At 50.7% G+C, this 16,455-nt stretch overlaps 1 protein-coding gene across 14 annotated transcripts in view; it reads left to right on the plus strand.

The window, feature by feature from the left end:
- SLC8A1 (solute carrier family 8 member A1) overlaps window positions 1-14,982 on the plus strand; it is a 105,099-nt gene extending 90,117 nt beyond the window's left edge. The window contains exons 2-11 of one of the 14 annotated variants that reach the window (XM_009481195.2): window positions 13-119; window positions 2,771-2,791; window positions 3,595-3,612; window positions 3,743-3,750; window positions 4,167-4,176; window positions 4,445-4,513; window positions 5,369-5,499; window positions 6,676-6,775; window positions 12,237-12,512; window positions 14,606-14,982. In XM_009481195.2, the coding sequence (XP_009479470.2) occupies window positions 13-119; window positions 2,771-2,791; window positions 3,595-3,612; window positions 3,743-3,750; window positions 4,167-4,176; window positions 4,445-4,513; window positions 5,369-5,499; window positions 6,676-6,775; window positions 12,237-12,512; window positions 14,606-14,982 (1,117 nt within the window). The other 13 variants (XM_009481196.2, XM_075706966.1, XM_009481197.2 and 10 more) reach the window with 13 other exon arrangements.
- The last annotated feature ends 1,473 nt before the right edge of the window (window positions 14,983-16,455 follow it).

The raw sequence follows: 16,455 nt of genomic DNA on the forward strand, positions 1-16,455 counted from the left end.
TCTCTGTTCCAGCAAAACGATATCAATCAAGGTGATAGATGATGAGGAGTATGAGAAAAACAAGACCTTCTACCTAGAGATCGGGGAGCCTCGGCTGGTGGAGATGAGTGAGAAGAAAGGTGGGGGATGTGCTCCGGGGCTGAGCCCAGCCTGTGTGTCCCTGTCTGGCTCACTCATGCCTGGCACCTGCGACACATCCCCAACGCCTATGGAAAAGGGCAGGAGCAAGGACATTTCCCATCCCCCCTGAACTCATTTGTTCCCCAGCCCACCAAGATCCAACCCCAGCCGGGTGATGGGGATGCTCCTGCCCTTCCCCATACGCCCCAGGAGGGATGTGCAGCCGCTTCCCCCCACCCGACCATCTCCGGCACCACAGCACCCGGGTGGACGTGAACTGCATGTGTGTGTGATGCCAATCTTGTGTTTGCCTTTGTCTTGTGTTCCCACAGGAAATTCATTACCCTTAGAGTACTTGACCGTGAGGAGTATGAAAAACAGTGCAGTTTCTTCCTTGTGCTTGGGGATCCAGTGTGGCTACGACGAGGAGTGAAAGGTGTGAGAGTAAATCCAGACCAGCTCTCGAGACGCTGCCGTCCGCTTTCTCTGTGTCTCCCTACTCTCACACTCCTTTCTCCTCACACTTTGGCTCCCAGCCGTTTTGCCCTCCCTCCTTCAAAGCTTGGCCACTGCACCTTTTTGCTCTGTTTTCTTTCCTCTTTCATTTTGGGAGGACTCCGTCTCACTCACGAGGGCCTCCCAGGAGGAAGACGCACTCCCAGGAGGGCCCAGAGCACCCAGGCAGGGGACGATGAGCATCGCCAGCCCCCAGAGACATTTTGAGAGCGCTGCCCCGCCACATTGCAGCTACACCTTCATTTAATCAAGTAGAAAATTCAGTCTCGAGAAGTAAAAAGGTGACGCTGCATAATTTTTATCAGAAGATAAAATAGCCTTCACTTGAAATAAAATGCATGGCCAGAGCAGTAATTTTAGCCTTTTTTATAATGGCACTAGGATCTGAAAATAGCTGAGAATCACAACACAAGCAGGTAATACCATAAGATGCAATCAGTCTAGGAGAAATCAGATTATACTCAAATGAAGGTTCATGGCTCTGCACTGGATAATAGCTTCTCACAGGAATAATAAAAACAATTTCATCTTTCATCACATTTCTAAACCAACTGCAAACCTTCCCAAAATGACAGAGCTCACTTATTTTTCCATGCATTTTTTTTCTGCTAGGAAATTAAGTGAAAATTAATGTCAACAGCTAATTCTGCGCACTACTGGTGGCTGAGCAAGAAGCAGTTTTAGTTACTTAAGATAATTAGTTGCCCTACAACAGACCTTTATTAAAGCCTTTGCAAAAAATTGACAGCAGCATTTGGTCTGTCTGCCTTGGAGCTGCTTTCTAATTTCTGGGACATAAGCTCTCCCTTCAGCAGGCATGGGGTGGTAATATATTATTTGTTCAGGACAGAGAGAGCCCCCAGCGGTCCCCACGCTGAGTGGGGACATGCTGCTGTATTTCAGGCTAAAAACACATCCAGCAGCAATGCCACATTCCCCTTCAGCACAGGTGCTGTCTAGGTCAGCTGCGTCGTCTCCTCCATCAGATTTCCTGCTGGTTTATGTGACGAGCTAGCAGAAGCAGTGATAAAAAATCAGACACACTGGCATGGCCCAGGCTCTGCAGGTGGGATTTGTATCATTAAATGGTGCCAGTGGCATCTATGGAGCATATCTGGTGTTGCCAGGATAAAGTGACACATGGACAATTCAACCCAGCGGCTCCGCCTTTGCCCATCTTCACAGGGACCAGTGTGGGCTCAACCTTGCAAGTGTAGCAAGAGCAAACATGCTTTCCAGGCCCCAGGCTTGAGAATCGTGGTACCAACTCACTAGATCCCAGCTGAAATTTTTAATTATAAATAAAATGAAAAGGAAAGAAAGTTCCTCATCTTCCTGATCACAAAGATAACTGAGGAAACCTGAGGGAAGCTCAGCTTTGCAAACTCACTAGCTGGAAGGCAACTCAAGATTTTAAAGGATGCTATTTCCTGCTTTGGCCATGCAATGATTGTTTTTTTAACTCGTGTTTTGTGCTTGGTTTTGTATGAGAGGCAGCGAGGTGGGGCAAGCTGTGTGCTCGGCACCCTGGAGACAAGAGCATCTCTGAAATGTCACCCTTGGGCCACGTAGCTGTGGTGGGGTGCACGCCTCAGGGGCCAGAGACCCACCGGTGCGCTAAGGGAGAGGCATTTTCTTTTCATTTGGAGACCTGAAATGTTGAGTGACAAGATCCTTGAGCCAAGTCTTGCCACAGACTTTTCTTCTCTCATATATGCCAGAAGCACAGCTGCCTGCTGGAGCTATTGCTCTCCATTAGGCAGCTGGAGGAGGTCAAAGCCAGTAGCCGCTGTACATGGGACGTCTTGTGTCCTCCCCCGGGGCAGAACTGCCTCTGAGACCAATGGAAGATCTTGCACATACAATTCAAAGGGGGAAAATGAATTTTTGGAGTGTGCCTTTTAATCCCATATCCACCCCATGTTTGCAATAGTTTTTATTTTAAATCCACAATCCCATGAAACGTTTCTGTTCCTTTAGTTTTAGTGTCTTTCTCTCAACACTAATGATATCCTGCAGCTTTACAGATCTGAAATCTCTGCCCTGGGATCTGGAGTCTTTCTGTGGATATCCCTTTTGATTTCATTATTCATTTACTTTTCTTCTTCTGTGTTTGTCTCTGTCTCCTTCACAGCCCTGTTGTTGAATGAGCTTGGTAAGCGCGCATTTGTTTTTCTTTTCCATTTTTCTAGTTTGTCTGCGTACTTTCGGAAGACAGTTGATTTTGTTTGACATTTTTCTTTGCTCACAACATTCTCTTTTAGGGTGGTCAGCACTATTTAAGTAAGCTCAGGTATCTAATGCCATATCTTTCCTTGGAGTAGAGGCCCAAAGTCACTGTCAATGAGCAGTAACCCACTGTGGTGAGGAGCATTTATTGGGAGTGACATTGTTACAGCCATAGTAAACCTGCCAACACCCCAAGTTACAAACCTGCGCCGTGCAAATTAACCTATCACCTCTTACACTGGCATGGCAGAAACAGGATTTCCTGGCAATTTAGGGATACTTGTGGGTGGACAGGAAAGTTGGCCAATCTTTTTTGAGGAGACAGTGCAAACTTTGCCTCCAGTCTTGGGGAGATTTAGACGCCACCCAGCCTCTGAATTTCCTTGCTAGCCATCCCCAAGATAGGACTGCTGGGGAGGGAAGCAAAGACACCCTCATTCCCCAAAGCACCCCCAGCCCCAGGGCAGGCTCGCACTGGTTTTACCCACTCCGCGGCATATATTAGATACTGGAGGGTGGAGGCTTGCAGATGGGGGTTGAAAAGCCTGTGTTCAGGTCTCCCCGCACTATCCCTGGGGTGTGTGTTGAGGAGCAGCCCCCCATGTCCACAGTCTCCGGCTGTGGAGCAGGGAAGGACCACCACATCCCTGTGGGCTGCAGGGTGTCCATGTTGCTGTGCTGATGCTAATCCCGTCTCTCTCTGTCTCTCTCATTTTTGGTTTCATGTAGGTGGCTTCACCATCACAGGTATGGATTTCTGCTCTCCCCCTGCCCTCCCCTTCCCTACTCTTAATGGCCATAATGCTCACCCTGCTCTTTCCTCTTGGTTTCCTCTTTGCTTTTGTTCTGTCCTGGAGGGAAACTCTGGAAGGGTAAGAAGGCTCTGTGCCGCAGCCCCTGCTGCCCCAGCCGGTCACACTAACACCATGTCCTCTCACAGAGTGCTCTGCCTGCCACACACACCTAACCCCCTCCTCAGGGAGGGTGAGCCATCACCCCTGAAGCAACAGGCAGCCCCACTCCATCTCTTGGAATAGGGGGTCTTCTCCATTTGGTCCAGCCTTCCCCTCCCTGCTACCTGCACAGGAGGTGTGCACAGGGCTCTGCATGGCACGGGGAGCCTGTCCTCACTCCCCAGGCAGTAGCCAGCGTGCCCAAGCAGTGTGGGAGGTGTGGGACCCCATGGCTGCTTCAGGCACGCAGCCCCTGCCCTTCTCACCAGCAAGACCTGGCAGCAAAGTTTGATCATCCATCATTAGCCAGCTGTGCATCCATCATTAGGCCGAGCACTGCAGAGGGAGAAGGTCCCAGGTCCCGCATGTTGCAGAGCAGCCCCTCAGGAGCCCTGAAAACAGTAATTTAGACTAACAAGCCTCTGGCCGTGATGCTGGTCCTTCTGACCAGCAGGAGGAGAAGGGCTTTCCTGTAGTGTGGTGCCACCTGTGCAGACGAGGGGCAGCCAACAAGGGAGCAACACTAACCCCGTGTGAAGTAGAAGTAGAGTTTACTAACTGCACAGCGGCAGTTTGCACAGGGCATACAGTCCCTCCTGCTGATCTTCTGTTGATTGCTTTGATAGGCAAACCTGTCTTCAGGAAGGTCCAGGCTAGAGATCATCCTCTTCTTTGCACTGTGGTCACCGTCCAAGGTACCCACAGCGTGATGCCCAAGGGCCGTGGCGGTCTAACATGGACTGACTGGGGTGTTTGCCTACTGACAGTTTAACTCCTATCTCCAGACCTAGCCGTGATGTCCTTCTGCCTATCCCTGGGGTGGACTGGAAGGGAGCTCAGTGGGGGTTGGCACAGGGACAGTGAAAAAATCCATGCTGCCTGAGATCCCCATGCCCCAAAGGTTGCACAGATGCCAGTGGAGGTGCAGACTTACGCCACTGCTCTTGTAGTCTCTCAGTTGCCTCCTCTCTCACGGTGTGGGGCGAGGCCATGCCTTCTGGATGGGTCCTTGCACCTGTATGGCCCAGCACTCTTTCCTCCAGCCCCACTATCGCAGCAGGAGTGTCATGCTTTCTGGCGGCCAGCCCCCTCCCCAAGATAAAGCCCTGCTCAGAAGGAGGCAGAGCTAAGATTTCATACCTGTCTCAGCCCTGGGGCTGCTGGCAGCTCTCTCTGGTTGTAACAGGCTGGTGGAAATGTCCTGACTATGCCCCAATGCAGACTTGGAGAGCTGGGAAATAGCACAGCCTTAGTGATGATCTGTCCCTTCCCAGCATCCAGATGGGAGAGTTATCAGGTACCAGGTGATAAGCTATTCCCCAGCCCTGAGGGTGAACTGGACTCTTTCTGAGGTTGGACGAGTTGCAGACCTCTTGCTAGCACTTCCCAGCAAAACTACCTTGTCTATTGCTCCATGACCTCCTCCTTCTCAGCTGCTCTGTCACTCACACTCCCACCCAGAGGCTTCCTGACCTCCCCCTCTGATGGGAAGCCAGCTCCAGAAAGTGACCAGCCGCACCTGGCTTACCAACGGGCTCTTTGCTTTGCAGAGGAGAACGAAGAAAAGCAGCCACTGACCAGCAAGGAGGAGGAAGAGCGTCGAATCGCAGAGATGGGGCGCCCAGTCCTAGGGGAGCACACCAAACTCGAAATCATCATTGAAGAATCCTATGAGTTCAAGGTACTGTCTGCGTCCTCTGGCCCTGTTCTTCTTCCCCTCCAGCTGGGGACCCTCCTTTTGGGTTTGTACAGCATTGGCAAGCACATGCTAATGGCATTGCAGCAAAGAAAAGCAGCTCCTGGCATCACAAGGTCTCAGAGCAGGACCAGGGGACACTTGAGGACACAGGGGTGGCTGAGCCAAGGCATGATGAAAAAGTGAGGCTCACTCCAGTAAGATGGCAGTGGGTTAAAATACACTCTACATCCTCACTGTGTCTGTTAGCCCACAGCCATGGTCATTGGGGAATGATCCCAGACTTTCTCTCCCACTCACAGACTGTTTGTTGTTATTATTATTATACAAGCACATCAATCTGGTGAGCCTAAGAGCTGACTGGGCTCCAAAATGCTGCAGGTTGCTTTAAAATAAACCTCGTTCTCACAGTGATGTGCTACACCCAGGTCCTATTTACAGGCGGTCTTGAGTGAGCCCCGAGCCTGGGACTCCCAGCGCAAAAGGCTGATACCCTAAATGCAAGTAATGGTTGTGAAGCTAAGCTGCCATGAATGTGTGTGCCAGACCAAGAGCTGAAAACTGGCCATTTCATTATCTTTTCCATTTTTCTGTAATATGAAAAATAACGGACCACCCTTACTGTGTCACAGTAGTGGCTGCCTCCCTCCCACAGTTTTGCTGCCTGCCGTCAGTGTGCATCTGAGGCATCACAGCATGCGGGCAGCCCTCAGGCTGCCTGCCCAGGGGCATCTCCTACTTGCTGCTGCCGCAGCACCTTCCCTGCCAGTGCTCAGCTCCAGCTCGTGAGCAGCACAGAGAGGTAGACCCCAGCTCCACAAATGGGCCTTGATCAAATCCCAGTTAGTGCTTTGAAGCAGCCCAGTAAAAATTCTTCCCAAGGCATTGGGAACAACAGGAGCCGTGGCACCTCAGCACTATTTGCTGTTAAACCTCCGCTGAGATGATTCAAACTCCCATCATGAGCAGTTTCAAAAGCGGCAGCGAGGGGAATTGCAAGTACTTACATTTGCTTTCACTGCTGGGGCTCTTGACCCGAGCTTAAAATCTACTAAGCTTTTTCCATAAGTGCATGGCTGTAAGCACTAGCACTGGTGGGTTTTAGCCCAGCATCTCCAGCCCGATAGCCCTTAATTCTCTCCTTTGCATCTCCATCCACAGAACACGGTGGACAAGCTCATTAAGAAGACAAACCTGGCCCTGGTGGTTGGCACAAACAGCTGGAGGGAGCAGTTTATTGAGGCTATTACTGTCAGTGCGGGTGAGTTTGGACCACAGCTCCAGGTGAATTACAACCAACCTCATTCATGTCTCAGCTTGGCTATGTCAGTAATACAGACCGTAGTGGAGCAGCAGGAGGCAAAACAGGTGGCAGAGTTATTTACAGGGTCTGCATAAGTAAGAGAGCTGATTAAACCCTTTCATGAGATCACCTTGTCTGATGTGTAGGAAACCTCCTGCATTCAGTGTGTCTGTAGCACCTGGCAAAGAAACACCCTGTCTGTTACCAGATGGCAGAGGGGAAAAGTCATTTCAGTAAGAGAGATCTGGGAGGCGAACACAGTGTTTTAAGTCCAGAGCAGCATAAATGATGTTGGTGTGAAGCAGCAGTTCTCCCCATCCCTGGTGCTCCCCCATACTGCTGTGGCGAGGACAACGCGGTAGCGAGGGTGCCAAGCCCTGAAGACAGCCCCTGAGCCCCCTCTCTGTGGGCCAAAATTTGCCCTTGACCCCCTGTTTTCAGGAACTCCTGCTGCTCCAGCCAGCTGTGGCTGGAGGTTATGGCTCAGCAGTTACAGCTGCAGCAGCACATGATACCTGTGGTCATATCAGATCATATCTGATCATATCTTCCCTCTCTTGGAGAATTGCCTTTCCCTCAGCAATGCCCTGTTGTACTGTTCACACAGGCACCAGTGCCATGTTTACCAGTATGCCCAGTACAGGTTATATTAGCATTCCTGGTTAGCTCAGTTGGTTAGAGCGTGGTGTTAATAATGCCAAGGTTCACGGGTTCAATCCCTGCTCACTGCAGGGGGGTTGGGCTAGATGACCTCTCAAGGTCCCTTCCAACCCAAAGCATTCTATGATTCCCACATCTGTGGAAGATGAAAGAAAGAAGGTCTCCTCCCGACATGGTTTTAACAGCTGGAGACACTGTAACTCACTGACTAGATGTTACAGCCTCACAGCCCAGCCTGGGCTGCGTGCATGCACACTAATTTTGCCTTAATAGACAAAATCAACCAGCTTAAATTGAATCACTGGGGAAAGCAATTTGAGCTCATCTGGCTAATTGTGCATTGAAATGCATGGGGGAACACTCACACTTCCTACCTTGAGCTCTGCTGTAGAGGTAACCTCTGCCCAGCACAAAGTAATTAAAAGTGATGGCCATAGCATTTACCCTCCACCTCTGAAAACGAGGACGGGACATTGTGCAGCAGCTATCTCCTCAGATTGTGATCCCTCCTCTTGTAGCATAGTTATTCTTAGAGCCTCCAGCCAAGAGCGTCCCATTATTTCGGATACAGCATGAACATATCATGCAAGACAATCCTTGCTGCAGGTTTTGTAGCTAATAAGGCTAAACTAATCTATGCCAGAATCAATTATTTAATTGCATCCCATATTAAAGCAAAGATAATCACTGCTACTTGGATCCCATCTCTGTGACACATGTAAAGACTGCAGTTATGTGAAAGCCCCGTTGCCACTGTGTCTTGAATATACAGCCACCATCAGTGCTAACAGGATGATTAACAAACATTTAATAAATGTGGCATATTTCAGTGGACGTGAGCTGTCCCTTGCAGCTGGGGAACAGTAGTTTGTCTCTGAGCTCTGGACCTACTTTCTGCAAGGATTTAGCTCCTTAAGTTTTGCACTGAGCAAGTTAAAATGCCTCAAACACTGGAGTTTGGGTTTAAGTTTTTCCCTGCAGCCCACCATGGAGAGCAGTTGAGTCACACATTCCCACTGCAAAATGTAACATCTCAGCTGAGAAAAGAAACATTAAACCCCTGTTTCCCACCCAATGAGCAACTGGCGGCAATGTTGGCAGGGAGGCTGAGCGATGGAGCAGCAGGGGGTCAGGTCTGCAGAAGGCCGGTACAGGTGCAGGCAAGACTGTGCCACACTGTGCCATGCTATCCACGGGGCTGAGCTAGAGCCTCTCATCCATAGCTGCCTTTGGTGTGCACCCAACAGCCCATAAAGTTTCTTCCACAGCAAAAACATCCTGCAGTTTGTGAGCCTGTTCTTGAATGCACCCCTGGGTCACCATCTGACCTCACTCTGCACTTCAAGTCACCTTCACAGGATCTGGCCAGCTCCTCGAAAGAGAGATGTTATTGCTGCTTAACAAAATGATAGACAGATCTGGATGAGTGTTATGACAGTGGCACTCATGTTCATTTTTCAGTCTGTTTTATCACCTCCTTAAAGATTTAGATCCATGGCAGTCGTGCTGCCATGCAGCTTGGGAGAGGATTAAAATACCTGCTGCAAAATTACAGTGTGAGCACGGCACAGTGTATCCTGCCAGTAACAGCCTTTATGCAATGAGCAAAAAGAACAGGCCAGCATAGGCTTCCCAGGCTGAAAAACTGTTCATTATCTCCACAACAATGCACAGGAATAGGGTATTTATATGTGCCAAAATAATAACACCATGCCACCAATTAGCTACTGTGTCTGCCATAGTCAGTTTGAAGCTTTAAAGCCAAGCAACACAGAAATTTCCATCAAGTTATTGTAGAGGCATCAAGTTTCCCACTGCCTCGATCTTATGTGTTGGTCTTGATCTGCAAAGGTGCTTTGAAGACAAACAATGTGTGCAAAGTTGCACCCCAACAAGGTGCTGAGTAAGACTTTTCCCTGGTTGGTCATGGCTTTATTTAGCCAATATTTATATTGAAAACCTTCAAAGATGACGTCCATCAGCCAGGGTATGTGTCCCAGGGCTGCACCACCCTCCTGGAGGAGATGTTTCTCCTTATGTTACCATCCAAGCTGCAGTTTGTGGTCATTACCCCTTGTTGTATCACTTGTCAGTGCAGAGAGGAGTTTCGCTCCACCCTCTCCGTACATGCCCTCCACGTTGCTGTAGGCTGTTGCTTCGTCTCCTCCAACCTCCTCTCTTCCTGATTCACCAAGCCAGCTCCTTCCCCATAGGCAACATCCTCCAGGCTCCAATCATCTTGATGACCCAACAACCTCCAGCTTCACCCCAGACCCTATGTCCCCTGTGTACAGACAGATGTCCGTATTAGATGTTCCTCCTGCCTTGCTCTCACTGGCTCCATCTCTCCTGCAGACTCCCTCTCCCCTGCAGCTGCATCTCTGCTGAAAGCCCCAAGGATGCCAACAGAGTGCAAGGTTTAGATGTACTGGAGCTGGGCCAAACGAAGAGCAGGTTGACTCTCCTTATAGGTTACCAAATCTCTTGAGGATGATCACAATATGGGTGATCCCTGGGCCTGTTCCTTTTCTTGCTCCCGTGTGCTGCGTGCACTCTCTGCAGGACCACAAAGGGGAATAGCCAAGAGGCGAAACTTCAGTGCATACGGTTTGGCCTTCACTTTCCCAGGAAGGATGCCATGTCTTGATCCCCCAATTGACTTTTCATTGCCACCTTTGTGATGAGGCAGAAAGCAATTATTGTTACAAGCAGCAACAGAGCAAGCAGCTCACCAGCAGCTTCCCCCAGTAACTCTGTTGTCATGGCATGGAGCCACCGTTTGAATGTGGGGTTAATTGATACCCACATAATTGTACACAGCATACAGCAAGTCCATTTTATTTTCCCTGTGGGAGGATTTACACATTTTGTTACTCAATCAAACATCTACATTGTGGAGGAAGATGTGAAAGGAGGAATGTTCACCCTGGCCAGCAGTGGGGCAGATAAAAACAGCACAGTCTCATTCAAAAGCTTATGCCAAGCTGATCAGTACTGTGGCTGCCAGGAGAAGCAGCTTTTCCCACGCACAGAGCCATCATCCCCTTAAACCCAGCATCTGGCGACGTGGGCCCTTGTTCCCTTGCCCACTGCTGTGGAGTAGAGCAGAGGCTTAGGTTTCACTGGGTGCTTTTGGCTGCTCTGAGACTTGGCCCCTTTTTTCCACCATCCCAAGGTGTCTTCCTGGGAAGGAGGGCGAGGCTCAGTCATGCCATCTTGTGGGGATGGACCACACATTGAGTCATCCCCATGGTAGGGAGCTTCTGCCAACAGCTGTGCAGGGAGATCTGGTAGTCCACATCCCTGGACGGAAAAAAATGCATCAAAGACAATGACAAATCACCAACCTTAGTGCAAGGCATGTCTTTTAACACAACTCACAATGGCCTTGGAATCCCCGATGTCTGTGACTTAAAAACGCATCCTTGTTCCTTGAGGGCAGAAGGAAGGCTCCCACTGATTTCATTGGGAAAGCACCACCTCCCGTTCATGCCCAGGGGTTGTTTGAGCATGAGCTGGAGGAGTTTTTGACTGTGCCACAACTCTGGCATTGTGCACTGTGCCAGGCTGGAGGAGCTCCGCATTCACCACACAGCCTGTTCAGAGGACAGGCTGGCCAGTGGGCTCACAAGGTGCCTTGGCAGATCTGCTGGAGTCAGGCAGGAGGTCACAAGCCCCGAGGGTCTCACTGGTGGGGTCAGCCTCTCACGATGGGGACTCCCTGGAGGCTGGATGCCAAGTGGCTTTGGAGAGACAGGTGAGGTGCCAATGCCTGGAGCAGGGAAGGGAGAAACCAAGACACCTGCCTGGATCCCCATGGCCCAGCCAGGACCAACAAGATGAAGATGTGCTGGGCCAGTGCCAGGAGAAGAGGGCCAAGGAGCCAGGGTAGGGGGCCAGGACAGTCTGATGTCTGCTGAGCTCTTTCCCTGCAACCCACGGGAGAGCTTCTGGGCACAAGCCCAGCCTGCATGTCCAGGGGGCATGGCTGTGGATGCATAACTCCCCGAGAGCCTTTGGGGGCATGCATGCGTGCATGTTTTCATGGGCACGGGGTGCCCACTGACCTTGGTCAGACCAGACCGAAAGGAATGGGCAAGCCAGAGCTCATAGAGAGGCATGTGAAGAGGCAGGGAAATGCAACAGGGAAGACAGTAGTGATGGACCAGGGAGGTTTTAGGGCAGGTATTCTTCATGGCTGGATCCAGGTTTGCAGAAAAGGTGAAGCATCAGAGCTAGCAGCTCAGCAGCCACCAAAACCAGCTGTCTTTCCAGAGAGCTGGAAGCAATCACAGGTGCTTGTGAAAAGCAGCTCAAAAAGGTCTTCCTTAGGGAAGTCTCCATGAGGCACATGTTGCTCTTGGTGTGTTTACCCACTCCGACCGGCTCCAGCCAGCATGAGGCCAGTCATTTCCCACGTCTTCTGGGGAAAGGGCTCCTGAGCAGAGGCTGAGTCCCAGAAAGCATCTGGTGGTTAAACCCAGGCAGAGGTGCTGGCATGAGGCTCTGTGTTTTCTGAAGTGCAGGTTGGTTTTCGAGACCGATGCCTTTGGAGGGCCTCTCTGTGCCGTGGGAAGGGGCCAGGAAAGGCTGTCAAGCCCTGTGATGATTGCCCATAAAATAAGATACTTGGAGGTCAAGGCCTTCTAGTGCCCAAATCATAACACATGGCATTTGGGGGGCTGCAATATGCACAGGAGCTTTGCCCAACATCCCCCAGGACGGGCAAGTCTAATCAGGCACTGGTGGTTTTCTCCAGGGGAAGATGATGATGATGATGAATGTGGGGAGGAGAAGCTGCCCTCCTGCTTTGACTACGTGATGCACTTTCTGACCGTCTTCTGGAAGGTCCTTTTTGCCTTCGTGCCCCCAACAGACTATTGGAATGGCTGGGCTTGCTTCGTCGTCTCCATCCTCATGATTGGCCTCCTGACAGCTTTCATCGGCGACCTGGCATCCCACTTCGGCTGCACCATTGGCTTGAAGGACTCGGTCACTGCAGTCGTGTTTGTCGCACTGGGGACATCGGTGCCAGGTAAGGACAAAAGCAGGGTTTATTGTAAAGGTCCATCTCTGCCCAGTCTGTGTTTGGGTTTGGGCTAGGAAAGCTGGGCACAGCGAGGTCCTCGGCTGTGCTCTGCAGGACCCCTGAGAACAGATTTGAAGTGTATGTGGAAGTTGTTTGTCAGTCTCAGATGGGCCAGGAGGATTGAACTAGGATGTGAATTCAGTCCCCTAGAAATTGCTGTGGGAAGTCCAGTGTCAGCTTGTGTGAGAGGGCCTCTGCCTTTCACTCTCCTTCTTCCATGGGCTGTGCTGGCCAGGCATGGCCTGGTTCCCACACAAGGGGCTCTAAACCAACCTGACCACCACCCCTACGTCAGTCACACCTTCCCTCGCCAGTCCCAGACTTCCGGTGATTGCACTCGGGTGCTTGAAGATATTGAAATTATCCAAATGCTATCAGAGCCCAAAAAAGAAGCAGCAGAGTGAAAAGGAAGAACAGATATGGGCAAGGAAGAAGGAGCATTTTTTAAGACCTTTGGCACTTTTAGGTGTGAGGTTTTTAGGGCTGTCTCACACCCTTGACAGCAAAAATCTTCCATCCTGCTTTTGTCAACAAAAGGTGGCATTTAAGAATTCTTTTTAGGATACATTTGGCTACTCTTGTTTGAACTAGCGGACATGTCATGTTAGCTGGGTGCTAGTTGGGATCCTCCACACTGGGGAGGTGCAGGGTACTTTCCAGGAGGCAGACAGGCATCAGACAAACATGCAGTAAAATCAAGACTGACAGGGGCCTTCCCTGCATTAAAAGCACTGCTCGAGCTTGCAGAAGTGTGCATGGTTGTTTCCACACTCTGGCTGGCAGTGTGCTCCAGATATGCCCCATCCCTCCTCCCACAGTGGCAGCTGTAGCACTGCAGAGGCATCAGCACTGTCCCACAGTCCCATTACTGCACCGTGACGAAGGCTGAGAACAAGGATAAATGCCTTTTCCTTCCCTCAGCAGTCAGATACATTTCCGTGGGAGCTTTATTTAAAAAATAAAGCAGCCTTTTGACTTCTTTGCTGCAAATGGCCCCTCTCGCTGTGCTTTTAGGTGCCCAGCCCCTCCTGTTACATGAAACTGGGTCTTCATGCCAGGCTGCGCTTCAATGTCTCACCTTGGAGCCCCACTGGGAAGGAGCATAAAGGAAACTCTCTAGAATTAAAAACCATGAAATCTGACCTCACCATTTTCTTTTTCTGAGCCATACTCCACTGCCTGTACCCAAGGTGATCTGGGAGTGCAGATGTGTTAAGGATTCATCTTCTCATTGTCAGCTGAGAGTGCTTACCTGGACAAAACCCAGATGCTAATCCCCCTTCCTGCTCATCCCCCCTGCAGAGCCAGAGTGGGTTTGGATGTAAAATCAGAACTTCCCTAAGGTGCAGAGCAGCATCATGCTGGTCTACTCAACACAAGATCTGCCATGTAAAAGGCCAGCTGAGTTTTATCACAGCTCTTTTGCCACCGGTATTAAAGCTGATGGAGCACCTGGGAAAGCATGCACATACCTGCATGTTTTTTCCTCCCTAAGGGGTGAAAGATGACTACTTGTTTACCAAAGTGTCAGGGACTGCACAAGACACTGGACTTTAGTGGGGCAAAAGGTTTTGGAGAGACATTAAAGCAAACACAGAAACACAAATACAAAACTTCAGGGGACCTGAAGGATAGATGCAAACCATTGTGGCTCCCACAGAGCTTTTCCAAGCTTTTCAGTTCTTTTGCAAGTCAACAAATTAGTGGATGTGGGAGAAGGGGCCAACACAGTGTAGTACCAGGAAGTGTTGTCTCTTGCTTGAAGCACTGTGAGGCATCTGGGGCCATATGGGGGGAAGCCCCATATTTCTAGACATTGAGATTTCCCTCCTGGGCATTTCTGGACCCTGACTGTCACTCTGGCTCTGGCCAGATGTGCCCTTCCTTGGGAGTGCCCATTGACAGGGCTGTACCCTGTCCCCTTACCCACTACCTTCATTCCCCAAGTGATGCCATTGACATTTGTCCCCAAGCTGCCTGCTGCTGTCCCTCCTTACCTGGCTGTTTCCTGAGGGTTTCTCTCTGCCTTCCCTTTGTAGACACATTTGCTAGCAAAGTAGCAGCAACACAGGACCAGTATGCAGATGCCTCCATTGGGAACGTCACCGGGAGCAATGCCGTGAACGTTTTCCTGGGCATTGGGGTGGCCTGGTCCATCGCGGCCATCTACCACGCAGCGCACGGACAAGCCTTCCAAGTCTCACCCGGCACCCTGGCCTTCTCTGTCACCCTCTTCACCATTTTTGCTTTTATCAGTGTGGGCGTGCTGCTCTACCGGCGGAGACCCGAGATTGGAGGTGAGCTGGGCGGGCCGCGGACTTCCAAGTTGCTCACATCCTCACTCTTTATCCTCCTCTGGCTCTTGTACATATTCTTCTCATCTCTGGAAGCCTATTGCCACATAAAGGGCTTCTAAAGGGACAATCAGAGATAGTAAATATATATATCTATATGTATCTATATAGAGTGATATATAGGTATAGATATAGATATAACGCTGTGTATAATGAACAGAGAAAGAATAAAAGAGATTTGCCATGTTCACACACCTGCTGACGGAAAGCGGCTTTGGAGCATCCTTTGAACTAGGCAGGACCCCAAAGCCAGCAGGACCCCTCCCTGGGCAGTGGCCCTGGCCAGGAGCCCGGCAGCAGGGCCCTCTGCAACTCTACCAACAAGAGTGGCTGATAGCTACCAAGCCCATTCCCATCACTCTCTCCCGGCCGTGGCCCCCCAGGAGGATGGATGCAAAGGCAACCACGGCCCATCGGTACAGGGAAGGCCAGAGTAGCTGGTGACAAACAGAGCAGTGGGCAAGGGAAGGAGAGGAAAACAAGGGTCCTGATCTCCGACCACCATCCGCCTGCCTTCACCACTCGGGAACATCCCCTCTGGCCCTGTTGGAGAGAAGCAAGAGACTGGACCGAAGACAAGGGGAAATTGGGAGCTTTCTAAGGATAGAACACAAACAAATTTCGTCATTGATTTGGGATTCTTTTTTTTTTTGTTTTTGTTTTGGCGTGTGTACAACTAGCATTTCCCCCCCCCCCCCCAACATGCCCCTCGCCTTTCCCCCTCTGTGCTTCGGGGATGCACAGCCGCAACCTCGTGTCTGGTGTCCTAAGCCGAGGCTGCACGGAGTGGCGGGGGCATTCCTCCCGCCTCATCCACCTCCTCGGGCATGCTGTCGTGGTATTTGTAACATTTGCATGAATTAAATGAACCCTATTTGTATATAGCAACCTATAGCGATAGTCCTTCCAGCCATGTGGGTTGAGCATTGCAGATGCAAGTGTTTTCTTTTCACCGAGTTTTATTTATTTTAGTTTAGTTTCGCCATAGGTTTTTGTTCATTTGTTTGTTTCTTCTTAGTGGGGGTAAAAGGAGGGAAAGCTGTCCCCATTTATTGCTCCACACGTGGATCCACAAGAAGCAATAACAGCCACAGAGATGTAGGTTTTCAGGGGAGGAAAACCCACACCCGAGAGACTGCGGGCTTTGTCCCACCATGTGGCTGCCCCCCCCCCCGCCAACAGCAGCCAGTCCAGGACGTGCTGAAGCCCATGTGAAGGCCTCCACCGTCCACAGGCAGTTTTACACAAGGTCCCAGGGAGCCTGAGTGGGATGAGCACAGCTGGCTCCCAGCACCTCATCTGCCTCTGCCTTTATAGCCAGGGACTGCCTCAAAACCCCTTGGCTCCCTGCTACTCCCTGTGTCCCCAGAGGTCTAGTGAGTGCCCCTGTTTCTGAGTGTTAAGCCATCAGGATCAGTCCCTAATGCTGGTCCTTTCCCACAGACATTTGGAGGCAGAGTAATTCAGCATAAGGGCTGAAGGGCCGTAATGAGATCTCCCACGCTGCTGAGCATAACCAGGAAGTGTCCCCCAAG

This window comes from Pelecanus crispus, chromosome 3, assembly GCF_030463565.1.
Source record: "Pelecanus crispus isolate bPelCri1 chromosome 3, bPelCri1.pri, whole genome shotgun sequence".
Lineage (NCBI taxonomy): Eukaryota > Metazoa > Chordata > Aves > Pelecaniformes > Pelecanidae > Pelecanus > Pelecanus crispus.